This window comes from Protopterus annectens, chromosome 1.part0 (assembly GCF_019279795.1).
Source record: "Protopterus annectens isolate FY-2018-M chromosome 1.part0, PAN1.0, whole genome shotgun sequence".
Lineage (NCBI taxonomy): Eukaryota > Metazoa > Chordata > Ceratodontiformes > Protopteridae > Protopterus > Protopterus annectens.
Genome location: NC_056725.1, coordinates 1,061,091,584 through 1,061,109,474, shown reverse-complemented (window position 1 = coordinate 1,061,109,474; position 17,891 = coordinate 1,061,091,584). Strand labels below are relative to the sequence as shown.

At 38.9% G+C, this 17,891-nt stretch overlaps 2 protein-coding genes across 2 annotated transcripts in view; one reads left to right on the top strand and one right to left on the bottom strand.

Moving 5' to 3' along the window:
- Nucleotides 1-15,424, top strand: part of RTN4IP1 (reticulon 4 interacting protein 1) — a 349,792-nt gene extending 334,368 nt beyond the window's left edge. The window contains exon 9 of the mRNA XM_044064928.1: nt 14,951-15,424. Within this exon, the coding sequence (XP_043920863.1) occupies nt 14,951-15,070 (120 nt within the window). The 3' untranslated portion in view covers nt 15,071-15,424. The remainder of the gene's footprint in view (nt 1-14,950) is intronic.
- Nucleotides 15,425-15,896: 472 nt separating this feature from the next.
- LOC122796436 overlaps nt 15,897-17,891 on the bottom strand; it is a 2,401,740-nt gene continuing 2,399,745 nt past the window's right edge. The window contains exon 22 of the mRNA XM_044064908.1: nt 15,897-17,115. Coding sequence (XP_043920843.1) covers nt 17,024-17,115 — 92 coding nt within the window. The 3' untranslated portion in view covers nt 15,897-17,023. The remainder of the gene's footprint in view (nt 17,116-17,891) is intronic.

The window sequence follows — 17,891 nt, the reverse complement described above, 5'->3', positions numbered from 1 at the left end:
GCCGCTGGAAACTCATGGTATTGGAACCTTGGATACTATTCCTTCAGATGTGTCCAGAGCCGCTGAGTAGGCACCAGCTTCTGAGGGTGTAGTCAGACCTAAACATCTTTACATTAAGCCAACCTCAGCTTCAAAGGCAAAGACTAAAGCAAAGAAACAAACTCAAGAGCCACATGAACAGGCCTCTATGCCCAAACAACAGATGCTCAAAATGGCTGAAGACCTAATTACCTTGAACAGGGGGTTCCCATCCCCCGCCAGAAGAGGAATCAGAAGAAATAGAAACATGATATGAAGATTTATTGTCTGCCTAGGCCTCTTATCAGATTAGGAATAGTCTCCCCCCCCCCCCATGAGGATTCTGATGCTGAAGAATCTATACCTTCAGCTTCTCCTCCAGAGGACTATTCTTTTGGGGAAACCTTGCATACCATGAGGGAGCATTTCCACTGGGAGAACCAAGATTTTTCAGAATCTAAAAAGAGGCTCAGGGATTTCCTTTTACTACCTCAAGACAGGCCACTAGCCATCCCACCTGTGTTAGACATTATAGATGATGTGTTTTCGGAGTCTAGTCTTACCCCTGACTCCTTACCTCCAGCTCCTGTTAAGCCTGACAGATATTACAGGGTTCCTGACTCTCATAAATTTCTTTTTTAAAAACCCTGCTGCAGATCCAGAGACTATTTCACAGGGTCCAAAAGGAGTTAAGGCTTCCGCTGCAAAAAACCCTACCCCCTCTGACAGAGATTCTAGGGCACTGGATAGATGGGGGATAAAGAGGTTTACACATCTGCAACCTTGGCTATAAGGGCCTTAAACTGTCAGTTTCATATGCTCAAATATCAGCAAAATGTCTTGGCAGTGCTTAAACAGAAAATGTTATTAAACTCTGAATGTGAAGAAAACAAGGAAATGCAGGATTTATTGCATGCAGCTGAACAAGTTGTAAAGCATACTTTGCAATGAGGTTTTGATTCTTTGGAGGCCTCTTGCAGGGCCACAGTTACAGGTTCTGTAATTAGAAGGCATGCTTGGTTAAAGGAACAAAATGTGCCTGATCATGTCAAGTTAAATTATTAAATGCACCTCTACAACATGATCCTTTGTTTAGTGTTAAGGCAGAGGAGGTGTTAAAGAAAATGGAGGACAAAGCTAAATCAATGCAAACTGTCAGAGTTTTTACAAGTACAGCCGCCTAGGTTTAGTAGACACTGGCCTACAAAGAAATGGTCCTTTCCTGTGTCAGACAGACCTCAAAGGGGCAGATCTAGACGCCCTAGAGGCAGATCCCAGGCACAAGGTTCCTACAGGTCAAAGCAATGGGGTGCTTCTACCCCAAAGTTGGAGAAGACAAATCACAACCATACAGGAAACAGTCCCAATGACTTCCCCCTGCCGGTACCAAGCACTTATCACCTGGCAGCACCATTAGGGGGGAAATTAGCACTTTTTTCTCAAAATTGGTATATTATAACCCAGGACAAGTGGGTTCTAAATATTTTGTCACAAGGGTATAAGTTCCATTTCCATACCCTGCCAAAGGCAAATGGCTGGCCAGATCTGCCAAAAAAATCAATTGGCAGAGGCACAAAAACAAGTCTCATCCCTCATGGACAAGGGGGCCATTCAGCAAGAGCAGGGACAAGGATTTTACTCAAGACTGTTCTTGGTACCCAGAAAGGACAAGACCTGGAGACCAATACTGGACCTATCTATTCTGAACACATTCCTGGATATACCAAAATTCAAGATGACCTTGCAGCTGCTTCTGCCCATGCAGGGCAAGACCGCTTGGCTGGTGCCTCTAGACCTAAGAGGCATACCTGCATGTCCCAATCAGACAACTATGCAGAAGATACCTCGGATTCAATGCTGGCTCAATGCATTACCAATTCTCTGCACTGACCTTTGGATTATCTACTGCACCCAGGGTCATTACAAAGTGCCTGGCACCAGTAATTGCATTCTGCAGACAGAGGAATACAAATATATCCTTACTTGGAAGACTGCCTCATTCAAGCAGAGAACAAGGACATTCTTCTACAGCATCTGGCATTTGTGAAAAGACTTCTAACATGCCTAGGGTACACAGTCAACAAAAAGAAATCAGAACTAGTACCTTCTCAAGAGATAATTTTCCTGGGTGCAAGCTTAAATACAACTGCCCAGATGGCTTATCTCACGCCAGACAAAGGCAACTGACTACCTATTTCAAAATGTTGGCAACAAAGGCCCAATTATCTGCAAGAAAAATTCTGCAGGCTTTGGGCTTCATTGCATCCTGCAAATTCCATTTGCAAGACTGCATATGAGGAAACTTCAATGGTACCTAAAAAGTGTTTGGACTCAACATTGCCACAGCCTGGAAACAATGATTACTCTTATTCCCTGCCTACAACAGGAGTTTTGATTGTGGGCAAAGGCTTGTTACCAAAACAAGGGACAGCCATTCACGTTACCCCCAGCCAGGCAGACACTAACAACGGATGCATCAGATTATGCCTCGGGGGGCCCACATGGCAGGAAGATGCATTCAGGGCACATGGTCCTCAACCCAAATTCAGCTACATATCAGTCAAAAAGAGATGCTAGCTCTTCAGAATGCCCTGACAACCTTCAAGGACTTACTTCATCCAGGGCAACTACTGATAAAGACAGACAACACCATGGTCATGTGGTATATAAACAAGCAGGGGGCACACATTCTTACCCCCTTTGCAGACTAGCCATGATTTTGTGGGACACAGCATTGACTTACCAAGTACAGCTGCAGGCACAATTCCTGCCAGGAAGGAAAAATACTCTGGCAGACGAACCAAGCAGAAACCTCATGGATCCCCACGAGTGGCAGCTGGATCCACAAGTCTTCAGCATGATAACAAGGAAATGGGGATGCCCAGACATAGATCTATGTGCCTCCCTTCACAAGTAGCAGCTAAAAAGAGTCAGCACAAGGACTTATCACAGACAAGCATGGAAAGTGGACGCCCTATCTTTCAGCTGGAAAAACCTATCAGTATATGCCTTTACCCCTCTGCTTCTCCTCCCCAAGGTACTCCTAAAGGTCAGACAGGAAAAGCCAAAAATAATACTGATTGCCCCAGACTGGCCCCACCAGTACTGGTTTCCAATCCTAAAGAACTTGTCTCAATGCCCAGCTTGGACCTTACCTCAAATACCTAATCTACTGTCCCAGCAAAACAATCAGATCCTGCACAGCCAACTCAGGACTTTAAACCTGGCAGCATGGCGGATAATGTAGACATACAGAACACACCTCTCAGTAAAGATGTGATGAATGTCATTTTGGAGGCCAGAAGGCCTAGTACTAGAAAATCTTATGCTGGAAAATGGAAGAGATTCTGTGCTTGGAACCAGGCACAAGGAACTGATACAGCTGTGCCAAATATTCCTCAGATTTTACAATACTTACCTGAGATGCTGGACAAAGGCCCATCTTTTTCATCTATTAAAATTCATGCCTCTGCCATTTTGGCTCATTACAATACAGAGCCACCAATCTTTCCTCATCCCTTATTAAAACAGTACCTCACAGGAGCCAAAAATTTAAGGCCTCCAAGGAGAACACCAATGCCTGCATGGGACCTCAACTATGTCTTGGAAAAACCCTGCCTCCTTTTGAGCCAGCTGCTACTGCTGATATAAAGATTTTATCTTGGAAAACAGCTCTGCTCCTAGCAATAACTTCTGCAAGATGAGTTTCAGAGCTACAGGCACTCATGGCTGTGGAACCCTTTATCATTTTTTATCCAGACAGGGTCTCTCTGAGAACAAACCCAACCTTTATGCCTAAGGTGGTATCCAGTGTGGCTCTTAACCAAACTATTCATCTGCCAACCTTTTATCGAAATCCACAGAACAAGGGGGAGAGAATTCTGCATTCTCTGGACAGACAGCTTAGGTTCTACTTGGACAGAACCAAAGTTCAGGGAAGGGGCGACAGCAGCCCATGCAGGACCCAGGACTTTGGAATTCAGGCCGACTGAGGGCAACCTGTCAGCAGGATTACCGAAATGTAATGACTGCAACAGTGAATACACTCTTAACATCTACAGTTATGGTAAGTGTACATAACTGTACTTTATCTTTATTAGGACCTGCCTTCCTGCTTTAGCCAAGGTCAGCCCTGGTAAAGTCTTCAGACTCACCAACCTTCTCCTCTACCATACTGTAACTACTACCTTCTAAATTTATTTTCTTATAAATTAGAATCATTCTACACTAAGTCAACCTGCGCTATTTGATAATGCCTCCTTCATCCTTCCCCCCATGGATATCATTTTTTTTTTATTTTATTGGAATCCCACTTAAGTTTCCAAATTTGTAAAATACTTTCCAGTACTTGGTGGCCTTTTCCATCTAGTTCTCATCATAACTCCCCCTTTTCTTTGTCAAACCCAGTTCTTTCTCCATGATGTTTATCAGCAAATGTTCTGATGCTTTTATCTCAACCACAACACTACTCGTTCATTGCTTATTTATTAAATCTTCACAAGAGATGGTTCACATGCATTAATAGAAAAGAAAATTAACCTTTAGTAACATTTTCATTTATTCATACTTGCATAGATTGCCAAGTTCCTGCCTTCAATTAACATATCACTTCTCCATGTATTGTTCCCCACAAATTTAATTTCCACACAACTTGCTCATTCCCATTTCTAAATATCCCATCTCCAGTTCATTATCTTTTTAAAATCTTGAATATTTTAATTACAACCAGGTGAGATCTTGATGTCCATTTTCTAGTAATTGCTTTTTGGGCATCAAGTAGCATTAACCCTATCAAGGCATTACTATTTCTATGCAATTCAGATATAACATTTCAGCTCAGCATTCGACCATTTGATCTTCCCTATATTTCTGACAAAGTACTCTATACAGAACTTTTAAAATCTGCCAACTTCCTACACTCCCCAAAACACGTTCTTAATCATCTCTCTGTATTCCATTACACCTCCAGCATGTATCAAATTAATGAAAAATCTTAAGTCTGTTCAGGATATAAAAATACCTATACAAAAATCCTAGTTAGACCTTGTAGACTTTGCTTACTAGGGAGCCATAAAGATGTCTTTCTGTTGTTCCTTTGTAAATTGGCTTTCCATTTTCTTTCCCAGTCTTTTCTAACCTTCTCCGATTCTTATAGTTATCATGCAATAGTTTATATGTCCTTCTAATTGTCCGTGTTTGACAGCAGCTTCTAGACTCAACTAAAAATTCTGTTAGAGCTGGTCTTTCACTTAGTACTCCCTTATCCCTTTCTCTTTGCTTTGTACTCCGTTATCAATTCCTGGTAGGGAGGACCATCTGTAACCTGCAGTACAAACTTCTGCTTAGCTTTAGTACAGAGGAGCTTAGACCAAACTTCTTATCAGAGGATACAACGACCTTTGGACCAGAAGACGACTATAACCCAAGGGCTCCAAACTCTGAGGAGGAAGAGTCAAAGGTTGAGTTTTAGATACAAGGGCTTCCTGACCTGAAAGAGTAGGAGCTGAAACAACCACTGGGAGGCTGTGCACAGAAAGCATCTGTCTCACTGCCCTCTCCACATCTTCCACTGTGAGATTCGTAGAAGAGTGAGAGGACTGCCTGGAGGGAGAGTCCGCTTTGTATAGAAAAGAAGGTACAGGGTCAACAGATGGGGAGTTCTTGCCCTAGGTAAGCTATCCAAAAAGGTGGGAGGATCAGAGGTCTTCAAAGCCAATGAATCCCATGTTTTTGGAGACCTTGGATCTGAAGTAGTACTCTTTTCTTTAGTCTGATGTGAGGGGGTTGAATCCAACAACTTAACTGTATAGTTCTGAAGTATCCCTTCAAGTCAAGTAATCCTAAACCACTTTGCTCTGTGTGGGGATTCAACTTATCCTACTTAACTCTTGCCCAATTCCCATCCTAGAAAATGCCTTTAAGTCTGTTGATCATCATTCATACTCCTCTTGCGAAAAATATTCTGGACCTCTAAAGGACTAAAAACATCTTCACAGCTTACATCTTAGTAGCTTTAGTAAAAATGAACAGTTCCCAGCTTCAAACATTTTTTTCATTATCTTTTGTTTGATCTCTTCTCACATATCTTTAGCTGCCATTACAGAATATTTTTTGAATCCGTACACCTAATTACTTCACATCTCCATAAATAAAGGGTAGTGCTGAATCAATTCATGTGTGAATACATAGCCTATCACTCTAGCCTTTGGGATGTAAAATTAAGAAAAAAAAAATGAAAAACCTGTTCCACATCACGTCCTTTTCTGGATTTACCAAGTAAAAAATTATTTGCAAATAAAGCTCATTTTCTTGATTATCATACGGTTATATCCTTGAATTTGAGAGTCTGTCATGTTTACTAATGGTTCTAAATATAAAGTAAATAGCGGAGGGGTAAGAGAACATCACTGCCTGATTCCTTTGTTCAAATATGGCTTCTTAGAGAGAAACCCTCCTATTTAATATAAATGCCCTAAATGAAGTCCCAGCTAACTCTGGAAAAGGTTTTCTGTGCATCAAGACACACCAACAGTTCTGTTAATATTCTCAAATGTTCACAATCCCTTCCCAAAAAAACAGACTGGTCCATATTTATCACTTTCAGAACACTTTTGCTATTCTGTTAGTATAGATGCACTCATGGATTTGAAAAGGAAATGGGTCTATATGAACTTGTGAAGGGTCTTTACCTTCTTTCGGTAATACAGCCACGGTTGCTTTCTTCCAAGATGCTAGTACTGCCCTCCACCTTTTTTTAAATGTTGTTAAACAGAATATTCAAGATTCTTATCACTTTCTTCTCTTCAGATTTCCACAGGAAAATCATCTGCTCCTTGAGGTCTTCTGTGTTGACTGAATATACATAACTGTTTTTGTCTTCCTATCTTTGGTCTTTACTCCTGAGGATCATTACCTTCTAACCCTGGTGTAAAATCTTTATTTCCATTTCACCTTCTAACCCTGGTATAAAATCTTTATTTCCATTGTACATTTTCTTGATTCCCCATTCCTCTGCTTTATACAAATATTTATAGAATTTCCAAAATATCCACAAGACCTCTGTAGGATCTCTAGTTATTGTTCTTGTCATAAGATCCTCAGTTTGGCAGTCCTTTCTGCTGCTGAAGTTGTGCTCTGGAGTTATCCAAAATATTTATCGGCAACCTTTATAAACTTCTGCATATTATCCAAATACTTTGCTCAGCAATGGTTACTTGTTCTGTAAGATTCCTCCTCATTTGCTATGCTTTATCCTTTGACAACCCATCTAAATAGCTCCTATTTTATGTTTCCTATATTTTTTCTACCACATTTTTAAATGCCAATTTCATTTTATACTATGCTTGCTGAAGAAATTTCTGTCTTCCCTAACTCCCAAATCTTTTCCATTACCCAATTCTTAAACGATAATAAGGAAAGTCAGTGTCTCACTTTTACTTTATTTCTGCTTGGTCTGAAAGGTATTCAGTGTTTCAGAATTTTCAATTTAATACCCATGCTTCTGTGAAATATTTCTAGCCTAGTGCTTGTACCTTGGGTAATGAGTGAATTCTGAGTTTCTGCTTGAAAAATTCACATTTTCCATTCCTATTTTCTCATTTCTTCAGAAAACTTGTCTTTTGTTATGTTCTTCCCTCCTAGGTCCCCCCCTGCTACATCCTCACTATTACAAACCAGATTCCATACCCCAACCATAAATAATAGACCCTACGGAAAGCTAATTATTTCTCCCAAAATTCTCTAAGCTCAATTCTAGTAGTTTGATAGAATATAAACATGCCAGTGTAATCCTCATTCGCTGCCAGTAACTCCTTATTACTGCAGCTCTACCTTTTATTGCTTTCTTTTCCTCTTCTGTCACTATTGGTGGCCCTTTTGCAATTCATATTAACCCAATTTTAATTTGTCCAGGATACCCCTCTTGTATATCCATTCTGAAATCCTTTCCTTGCCATATTCACACGATCATTTCTATCCAAGTATGTCTTCTGGAACAATGATATTTGCACCCTTCAGTTCTTAATATAATTCAGTTGTTGTTTGCCTTTTCCCAGTTAGGGGTCGCCACAGTGGAACTCTGGTCTGCTAATGACTGGCAGTAGATTTTTTTATGGTGCTGAGTTGCCAGCCCGACACCCAACCTTCAGCGAAGGCATGCCCATTCACGCATATCTTTCGGAGGCCACTCGACTGCGGGGAGGACATGCAGACTCCACACAAAAGGCACTCCAGCCGAGAATCGAACAGAACCACCTCTTGCTGTGAGGCAACAACACTACTGCTGTACCACCACTGCTTCTCTAATATAATTCAGTACGGTTTGCTTTTGTCTGTACGTGCAATGCTATTTGCATTTCATGATACATTTGAGGCAGTCGTTAAAAAAATATATATATATATATTACTTTCACATATTCTGCATAACAGTTCTATTGTATATGTTTTAACTTAACAGCTTACATATACACAGTATTGCTTGGCAGGCTGATTGTGTATGAATTTCTTCTGTCCTATTTTTGAACCCAAGTCACATTTTCCCAGATGCTTTGCATTAGTAAACACACTGTGGAAACAAAACAAATATATTTTCAAAACCCTTTTAACTCACTCCAAACACAAACTATATACACTTTCCAAACAGAGAAGTTACTCCTCCACATATATAGCATTTGCTCTAAACAGCCAGTGACACCCACTGGCTTTACCTATTCAAATGCTAGGCTTAATCATGCTGGAATGCATTCTAGAGCCACTGTTCTCGTGCATCAATATATTTCTAGCTCTCTTCTAAATGTGGAAAACACCTTTATCCTTAAGAAAAGATGCACTTGAAAAGAATAAGCAAAACTATGCACTGTTCTATTTAATGCAGAATTACTAAAGCTGCACCTGCTTGCAAAGATAATCACTTTCCTCAGTGCCAAATGTCAATTATTTTCACTGAACTGCTTGTCAGGTCTCCTTTTAAACACTAATGATTTTTGTTATACGAACGCCTTAGAGTGAAATATTCATTTATTTGCCAAAGGAAAACTTTTCATTACATTCACATTTTCTTATTTGTAAAGCCCAAATGCTTAAACAAAAACATACCAGATAAATCCAAGCATTCACCTATGCAAAAGTAATAGAAATCTCAACTCTAAACATTATCAAGTGCACTTTCATACCCCATCTCCAATGGCCCAGCATTACAGCATATTAACTTAAACATGCTTTTTTTCTCCAGTCTTTCTTCCCTTTTTAAATTGTAATGTCTGCTTTTCTTAAAACTAGAAAGGAAAAAAGTACTTTAGTATCTATCACATGTAGAATGCTTTACTGTACAACATGGAAGTTGTATCATTTAATGTTTTATACAAATGTTTTATACAAATATAGTTAAGAACAAATTTTTATTTGTTGTCCTTACAAACAATTATATGAAGTGGGTTATACACCTTTAGTACTCCCAAAAGTTTAAAGAGATTAACATAAGTCCAGTCTTTCTCAGCCAGTTTTTCTTGTAAAACCATGTTTTACAAATGTGAGTGATGTTTTATAGTCTCAGTCGTTCACTGATTTCAGTACTGCTGGTCTTTTCTGTTTATCTGCATCTCCTAACCCCAGAATCTGGTGCAAATCCAAGGTACTTCCAATTCTTCTAGTCAGTTTTTCTTCTGTAGCATTTTCTACTGGAAAATGTTTCACTGTCAGTCTCTGTGTGAACTTTATATTATCAGAAGAATGACAAACTTTGGATTTCCTTCATAGCCTGTTTTCTATCCAAAAATGATTTTGATCTTCCAGGAAAAATATTCTGAATACAGCAGCTTGAATCTCACACCTGCATCTTAAAATTCCGTAACTGCTAGGATAAATTTGCTTCTCTTCCTGGTGTACCAGGAGTGATCATTTTGAACAAACACACTGCTGTCCACAATTTTTAATACTTTTTCCCCTTCTTCCAAAATTTTGCCAGGAGGAATCTTCCTGCTGCTATGATTGCATCATTACTCATTGCATACAAGCTTCTTTTCTCTTTTTTTTAACACCATTTTGGAATTATCATTTGTGACAGGCACATTCATATAAAAGTAATCAAATTTCCAGATTGCCTGTAGACCCACACTTTCTACTAGGTATCTACTAATGGGGAAGAAACGGCAAATAGTTTTACAAATACAAAAATATTTTTAGATGCCAGAAAATTGTTCATACTTTCCATTTTCTAGTCTTGTTGCGTAAGAAAAAAGGTCTTCTCTTTCTTGCAGCATAAACTAAGAACTTTGGTCTATACTTCCACTCGTATAAAAATAGGGGAGTAAAATATTTTAGTAAACATATGATCAATACTCTTACATTTTTCCCCTTCACCTCAAGATAACGTATTGTATGTCCAGCATTTATCTTATAACATTATGGACCCCAATACACAGTGAAGGAAAAGGTACTTTCTATATCAGTAGCAAACATCAGTCACTGATAAGACCCTCCCATTTACAATACCTCTGCATCCTAAACAGCTACTTTGCAATATAATGTGCAGTTTGCTCGTGTTTATTACATACTCATTACTAAGATAAAAAATTATTTTATCTTGGTTACACCTTTAGCCCCTTTTTATGTCCTTCTAATCATCAACCACCCCCCATTTTCTGTGTTTGATTGTCATATCAACTGTCACCATCTCTCTCGTCATTGCTACTCTTCCATCTTTGCCACTCATGCCTATCGTAGGTCTTTTCTCACACAATTCATCCACCTCTTTGGTGGGCACACCCTAGCTTCCGCTTGCCTTCTTGTCGGTTTCAAATTATTTTCTGCACATATGCTCAAACCATCGTAATCTGTTCTCTTACCTTTTCTGCAACTGGAGCTACTTTGGCTTCTGCTCTTGTATCCTCATTTTGGCTGCCCCACAGTGTTCATCCTACCACCCATCTCAGGTACTTTATCTCTATCACCTCTAACTTCCTCAACTGCTCCCCCTTTACTGTACAGGTTTCTGAACCATACTGTAGTATTGGCTATATCACTGTTTTGCTCAACTTGCTTTTCAGCTTCTTTGCCATTGTTTTGTCATACACTAACCCCTGACACTCTGTGCCAGTTTGCTGCAGCCTCTCTTATTCTAGCTTTGACCTCCTCATTCAGACTTTCCTTCTGTTCAATCATCTATCCCAGATATGTGAAGCTGAGAATTGAGACTGAAGGGAAAATAGTTGAAAAAAACCCCCAGCTTCTTCTGATTTCCCTCATTTGCTGCCATTACAACTGTCTTATCTGTACTCTGTTTCATCCCATGTGCCTTTGCATTCCATTCCCCTATCCATTGCTGAAGTTCTTTCTCAGTCTGCCTGATTGCTACATTGTCTACATACAGCAGCTTTCTTGATCAGTCCCCTCCAGCCTGTTTGCTAATGTAGTCCATTACCAGTATGAACAGCAGTTGGCTCAAAGATGAAACCGGATTCACACCCATTCCCTCTGGGAACCTCTCAGAGTCTGAACACTGTTCGTACTCATCATTGGATCTTTGTACATAGCCTGCACTAATTCTACCAATGTTTCTGGAATTTCGAACCACCATAGAACTGCCCAAATCAGCTTTCGTAAATTGTCATGTACTTTATCAAAGTCTAGGAATGCTAAATTGGATTCTTATCACTAGCTTCTGCTCAGCTGTCTGTCTCACTGCAAACACAGGGTTAGTTGTGCTGCATCCTGATCTGAACTGCTCATCTCCCATTTTACTTTCTACTCCTCTCCATATTCGTTTTATAATCACCCTGTCTAGAACTTTCATGCAGTGTGATAGAAGTTTCAAAGTGCTATACTGCCACTGGTGTGAATGTCCCACTTTGTTCTTGAAAACTGGCACTACAATACTTATTATCCAGTCATTTGGGATATGCCTGTCTCTCAATACTTCTATGAATACCCTCAACAGCCATTTCTCCCCATCTCACCTAGTATCTTTATAATACCTGCTGTGACCTCATCTGAGCCTGCTGCTCTCCCAGACTTTATTTTTAACAGTGGTGTTCTTACTTCTATTGCGGGCTCCTCCTCTTCTTCCACTGTAAGCTGTGTTAGGATTAGTGCAGCTTCTGTGGGGTTTTTTTTACTCAGATGCTGTTGGAAGTACTCCTTCCATCTACATTTCATATACTGTGGAATTGTGAGCAGGTTGTTTGCTAGTGTCCCTTACGAAGGCTGTTTATCTTCACCTTGCAATGGGATATAGTTTTTGTGCCATCTACTCACTTTATCGGATTCCTTGTTCTTTGCTATTGCAATTCCTCTCTTAGTATCTTTGTTAGCCAGGCATTATTCCTTTGTAGCGTGCTCCATCTTTACTATCAGCCATTGCTTTTGATGACTTCCTGGACTTCTGCATTCCATCATCAGCTTTCCCCTTCTGTACCTTATTTTCATACCTTTCTCATCCATATACCTGTTCTGTAATCTTCAAAGTGAGAACTATGCTTTAGAGCCCCCACCAGTTACAGTGAACAAACCAAGTCTATTTTAGCCACTTCTTGTAGATGCCTAGTTCTCATGTCATAAGTACATCTTACAGAGGTTATACTTTATTCTTCCTTTGGTTTCCTACTTTCACATTATTACTGGTTTTCTTCATCTCGACCGCCCAAAACCACGCTGCTTAAATGCCAGGGTACTCCTGATTTTTCTATTATGCTGTTTTTCCTCTTTCATTTAATCATTTTCCTTTGCATGAGTAGGAAAGGTTTCACTATCAAGTTCTTTCTCTGCACGTTGTCAGCAGTCTCACCCATCTCACTTTTAGATGGGTAAACTATTTTCTCTTCAGTCTGTTCTGCATCCAAAAAAGTATTTTGTACTCCAGGAAAAATATTTTACTGAAAGAAGGTTATAATAGCTTGAAATCTCACACCTGCCTCTTGGTATCCCTGGACTGCAGGGTTAAATGGTTTTCTGCTTGGTGTAGAGTGAACACATTGTCCCCAGTTTGCCAATTTTTTTCAGGAACACCTCTTTCTGCCGATACCACTGCATCTTTATTAATGTGGATCTCGGCATTTGTCATAGTTAGATTTGGGGTATACACACAGTGTGCCCTTTCAATTAACAAACCCTGTAGTGCAAAACCAGCCCAGTTGCTTATTTACACTGTCACAAAACTAATACAAGTTGTTCCTTCCATTTTCTCTAGTACAGCAGAAAATATCAGGGTTTTGCTGCACACTCTGGTTTTCTAATGCCACTACTTGAGAAGCGTTATACTTGGCCAGTCTTTCCTTCATTTTAGACTCTGATTTCTGCAGTTTTTTCAGCTCATCTGAATAGCTACTTAAAGCTTCTATATGTTCAAGTGTCTCAGCTATTTTACATATCTCTGCATGATTGATATTTATTTCTGAAACCTGAATTGTTTTTTGCTAAACAAGCTGCAAGGTTCGATCTGGCCAGAATATTTTCTAATTGATTTTTCTCTTACTTCTTCTGCTAACATTCGGGCAGTGTAGGATCTAAACCTGTAGCTGAATTTTATTAGAGGTATTAGCTTTTACTGCCCCCCACCACTACTTTATTTTTCATAGTGGGAGACATCTAATGTGCTTTTCAGAATACAGCCACTTTGGAAAGCCAGTTATACTTTACCATAACAGCACTACTCTGATAAAGATTAAAGTAAATATTTATTTGTGGAGTGGGTATACTACTATGACTTAGAGTATTCCCCTTTTTAAACACGTCATAACTACCTTGTGCTTGGAACTGTAAATTATTTGATTCTGCCTAGTATCCGTACTGATAAGACATCCCTTCCTCTTACAAACTTAGAAAATAGGTAGAATAACAGGATTTGCCTTTGTCTTAAGGATATGAACTCTGAAATTCAAATGTATGTTACTATTCAGTGACTTCAGTCCTCCCTGATTAGACTGAAAACCATGGATTTTGAGGAACAGGTCAAACAAACAAGGCAAAAATCTGGACAGTTTAGAGGCACAGCAAAGTGAGTATAAACATAAGAGACTTAAATTGCCCTTCTGACAGCTCTCGCCAAGTGTTTTAAAGCTTTGAAAGCTGGTAACACACTTTTTTTTTTTTTTACTGTAAGTACCAGTACATGGAGCAGATAAAGCTCCTTGCACTTCAAAGAAATATCTGTTCTTGCTATGGATGCCAAGATTCAGCTCTGGAGGGGAATTTCTTGTCCTCCATGTCTCTAAACACATAACAAATAGGTTATGATCAGTGATCCAATCATAATCCTCTATATCAAGCTGACCCATGCTGTCACCAAAGGATGGTTTGTATACATTGATGGGAGTAGTCCTAGTCCGTGGGACATGAAGTTAACTAGCATGTTCACTGCATAAACCTAATACCTGAACAGTAATTAGTGAGAAAAACATGGAGTGAACACTACCCACCCCCAAAAATAAGGTTTTTGGCTATATGTGTATTGGGGCCTGTGTCATGACTGTTCTGTACTACTTTCACAGTTAAAAAAAAAAACTTCTAGATGTCAAATTATTAAATTGAATAGGATAAGCACCCCTCCCCCCAAAATAAAATTTTGAGACAAATACTGGTAGATGTTAATACATGTTGTGCATTGTTCTCCCATCTTGGGAGGTTGTCTTTCAGCATTTGGTGCACATCACTCATGACTTGGTCTGGTAGGAAGCCAGAGATATGGGGGCATTGTAACATGGAAAAAAATATATCAGAAGTTGAGGGGATGACCCCTGCAGCACCTCCTCATGCACTGCCTATGAATCTGTAATTATGTAGTACATGTATGCACTGAGTAGATGGTGCCAGAGATTAAAAGGATGAGTGAGCTCCACACGGTAAAGAAATCAACATACATGAGAAGAGTGGAAGTAAGTGTGGTCTTTAGTGCTGTGTACACTTGGACCCGACTAGTAATTTTTATTTCTTTGTTTTACAGATCCGCCCAGTTATTGATCAAACCTTTTCCTTCGATGATGTCCCTAAAGCCTTTCAGAAGATGGAAAGGGGTCATGCACGTGGGAAGATTGTTATTAGCTTAAAAGGAACAAAAGAGTAATTGACAGTTCTGTACCTCACATTATCAGCAACACAGTGTGTAAACCATGGACATCATTTTACAGACTGAAGTACATTATTTTACCTTGCAGCTGAAGTGTTTCTACTGCTTTTCTGGAACTGTAGCAGCCACTTAGGTGATTTCCCTAAGAAAGGCAAAAAGGTGAAAATAATGGCCTGTAGTTGCCTTAGGCTACCTGACAGGCAATTTCCTCACGCTCTTAATGCCAGAAGACATAAATCATTATTCCATACATGGAAGTTATATTCATCCAAAGAAATAAGTGTTTGTTTTGAAATGAGAAATGTATTTTTGTTAGCAGGTGAAAGCAATAAAGAAAATACCTGTACAATATTTTATTCAGAAACTTTTTTTTTTTTTTTTAAACATTCTTACATAAAAAAAGCTGGTGCAACAGAGTTATCCTGCCTCTCTGTATGAGTAAAGTACAAAACAGCACATTCTGAAGGAGAATTTCACAAGAATAGAACCAAAAATATAGGCTACCCTAACAAACAGGTGAGTGCAAGAATAAAATATGAAGACAAGCAGCAGATGTCATACAGAATTGGTTAACAAGTGGTAGGCACAGTAGACTGTTGCTGAAACAATGTCACCTAAAATCTTTGGTGCATTTTAGAAACTCTAAGTCACTTAAATGTAAAAGTTTTGCATACATTAACAGTAATTTATTAAAAAATTAAATCTTTAGCCAACAAGATCTAACTGAATGTCCACTTTTAAAAACACCTGCTACCGTGTGTCTTTATTTTTTAAGCATCTTTAGTGAATTATTACTTGTGACACAAGCAAATGTACATTTATATAAAAGTAATCAAACAATATTTATTTTTGTGGCAGGATAGCTACTTATTGTGCTGTCTACTTTGAATTTCTGGCTTCAGTTGAGAAAAGAACACTTAAATGTTCTGGTTGCAGTTTGTTGCCATTTGAAGTATATTATGATACTAAAACAAGGGCAGGTAATAACTATTATACAAACTGGTAAGTCAGCACATCAATAATTGGATATCCACAACTCATCAGTGGCAGTTATTCGTGTCTGACAGGTTGCAGTACAACTAAAAAATTCCACATATGAAAATCCAACCAGAGATGTGCAAGTAACATACATGTAAGAATGAGGACTCCTCACCATTTATTACAGATATTAAAATAAAATGTACAGTTTCAACTACCGGTAATATTCAATCTGCCATTAAATTTACATTCCAAGGAGTACACTAATATAAAAGTGCATAATTTTCAGAATGATTTGGAGGGAATACCACTAAACCCTTTTTCTTGACTAAAGGCAAATGTCAAAATCCTGTGAAGCACTCCTGATTGCATTATGTAAAAGTAAGGCAAATACTGCAAGCTTCAATTTGACCTTTTGTATCTGCTTATATTCTTTTTAAGCAGACCGTACGTAAACTTTTATAGGCAGACGCTTTTTGTTTTCTGCTGTGTCTTAACTACAGCAGCTCTTCTCCATCCCTAGCTTCTATTTGCCAGTCTGTTTACTTTAGGCTCAGAATGAATACAGTTCAATTTTATAACATGCTTACTACATTAAAAAAATCTGTACACTACTGTATTGCAAAACCCCATGTCAGACTGTTTATTTGCAGCTTTAACTGCATCAGTGATGAAAACAGTTATTTAAATATATTTTGTAAAGCATAAAAAGCTTTATAAATCTTTGGTTGTTTACAGACATGGAAGGAAGATCTACGCAACACCATTTCATTTTGTGTAACCTGAGATGCCACCTTTGGAAGACCCATCATAGGAAAAATGTAGCGTATACGTAGGCTGCCTTTTTGTCCCATGTAAGTATCTGTACTCTTGACTTGCAAGGTTTCCTCCCCCAAAGTTCCATTAGGCAGAAGGCACTCATGCATACAACAGTAAAAGCTCAATGTGTCCATGATCAATGCTTTTGGAGGGTTAAAGTATTTCCAACTCCCACCGCTGTGATAGCTGGGACTCATCAAATTTATTGAGGATAACATGATTTTGATCATATGTCTGAGGGCCACCTGTTTAAAAAAAAAATAGAAAGAGTGCATTCATTACTGTACTAGAAAAGTACACATCATATATTAAAAAAAAAAACTAATACACATATATTAAAAAAAAAACTGTTCGTCTTGTAACTGTTTTAATACACAAGAACATCCCACCAATCCTAGCAAGCTCATTAGCATCTGTTTTTGTGCTTCCTCTTTCCTGACTTGTATATTATTTTTGGTAACCATGTCAAACATACGTGTGTGTGTGTGTGTGTGTGTGTGTGTAGGACTGCAAAAAAATACTTCAAAAAGAGTTACCACTGCCAGGGAAGAGTGCAACAAGACTTCACCTTTACCTAAAAATTAAGCACTGCAGGATGCATCAGTAGAGTGAAAACTGAGGCATACATAAGGCAATGTAAAGAAAAACGGCACAGAATGTATAAAAATAAATATCCTATATATTTATATATCTCATATACTCTATGAAAATGAATGAGAATATGCAAAGCAAATATACAACAGTCTACAATTAGAGCTCCGAGACAGCACTCATCATAACATGCCTGTCTAAGGAGATTCTTTGGGAGCAGTGTTCACAACATTTGAGTTTCTACCCACTGAAGGCAGTCATCCTTTTTCTAGTTGATACTGTCTGTCAAATGTCTCCTTCCCCTCCCAAGGAGAAGAAGAAAAAAAAAACACTGCCTTTCTGAAGTCCCACCAACTTTAGTATGTATAAATGTGTTGTCATTCTGATATAACTGCTCATCCTACAGCATCTTCTGTTATGAGTAGTTTTA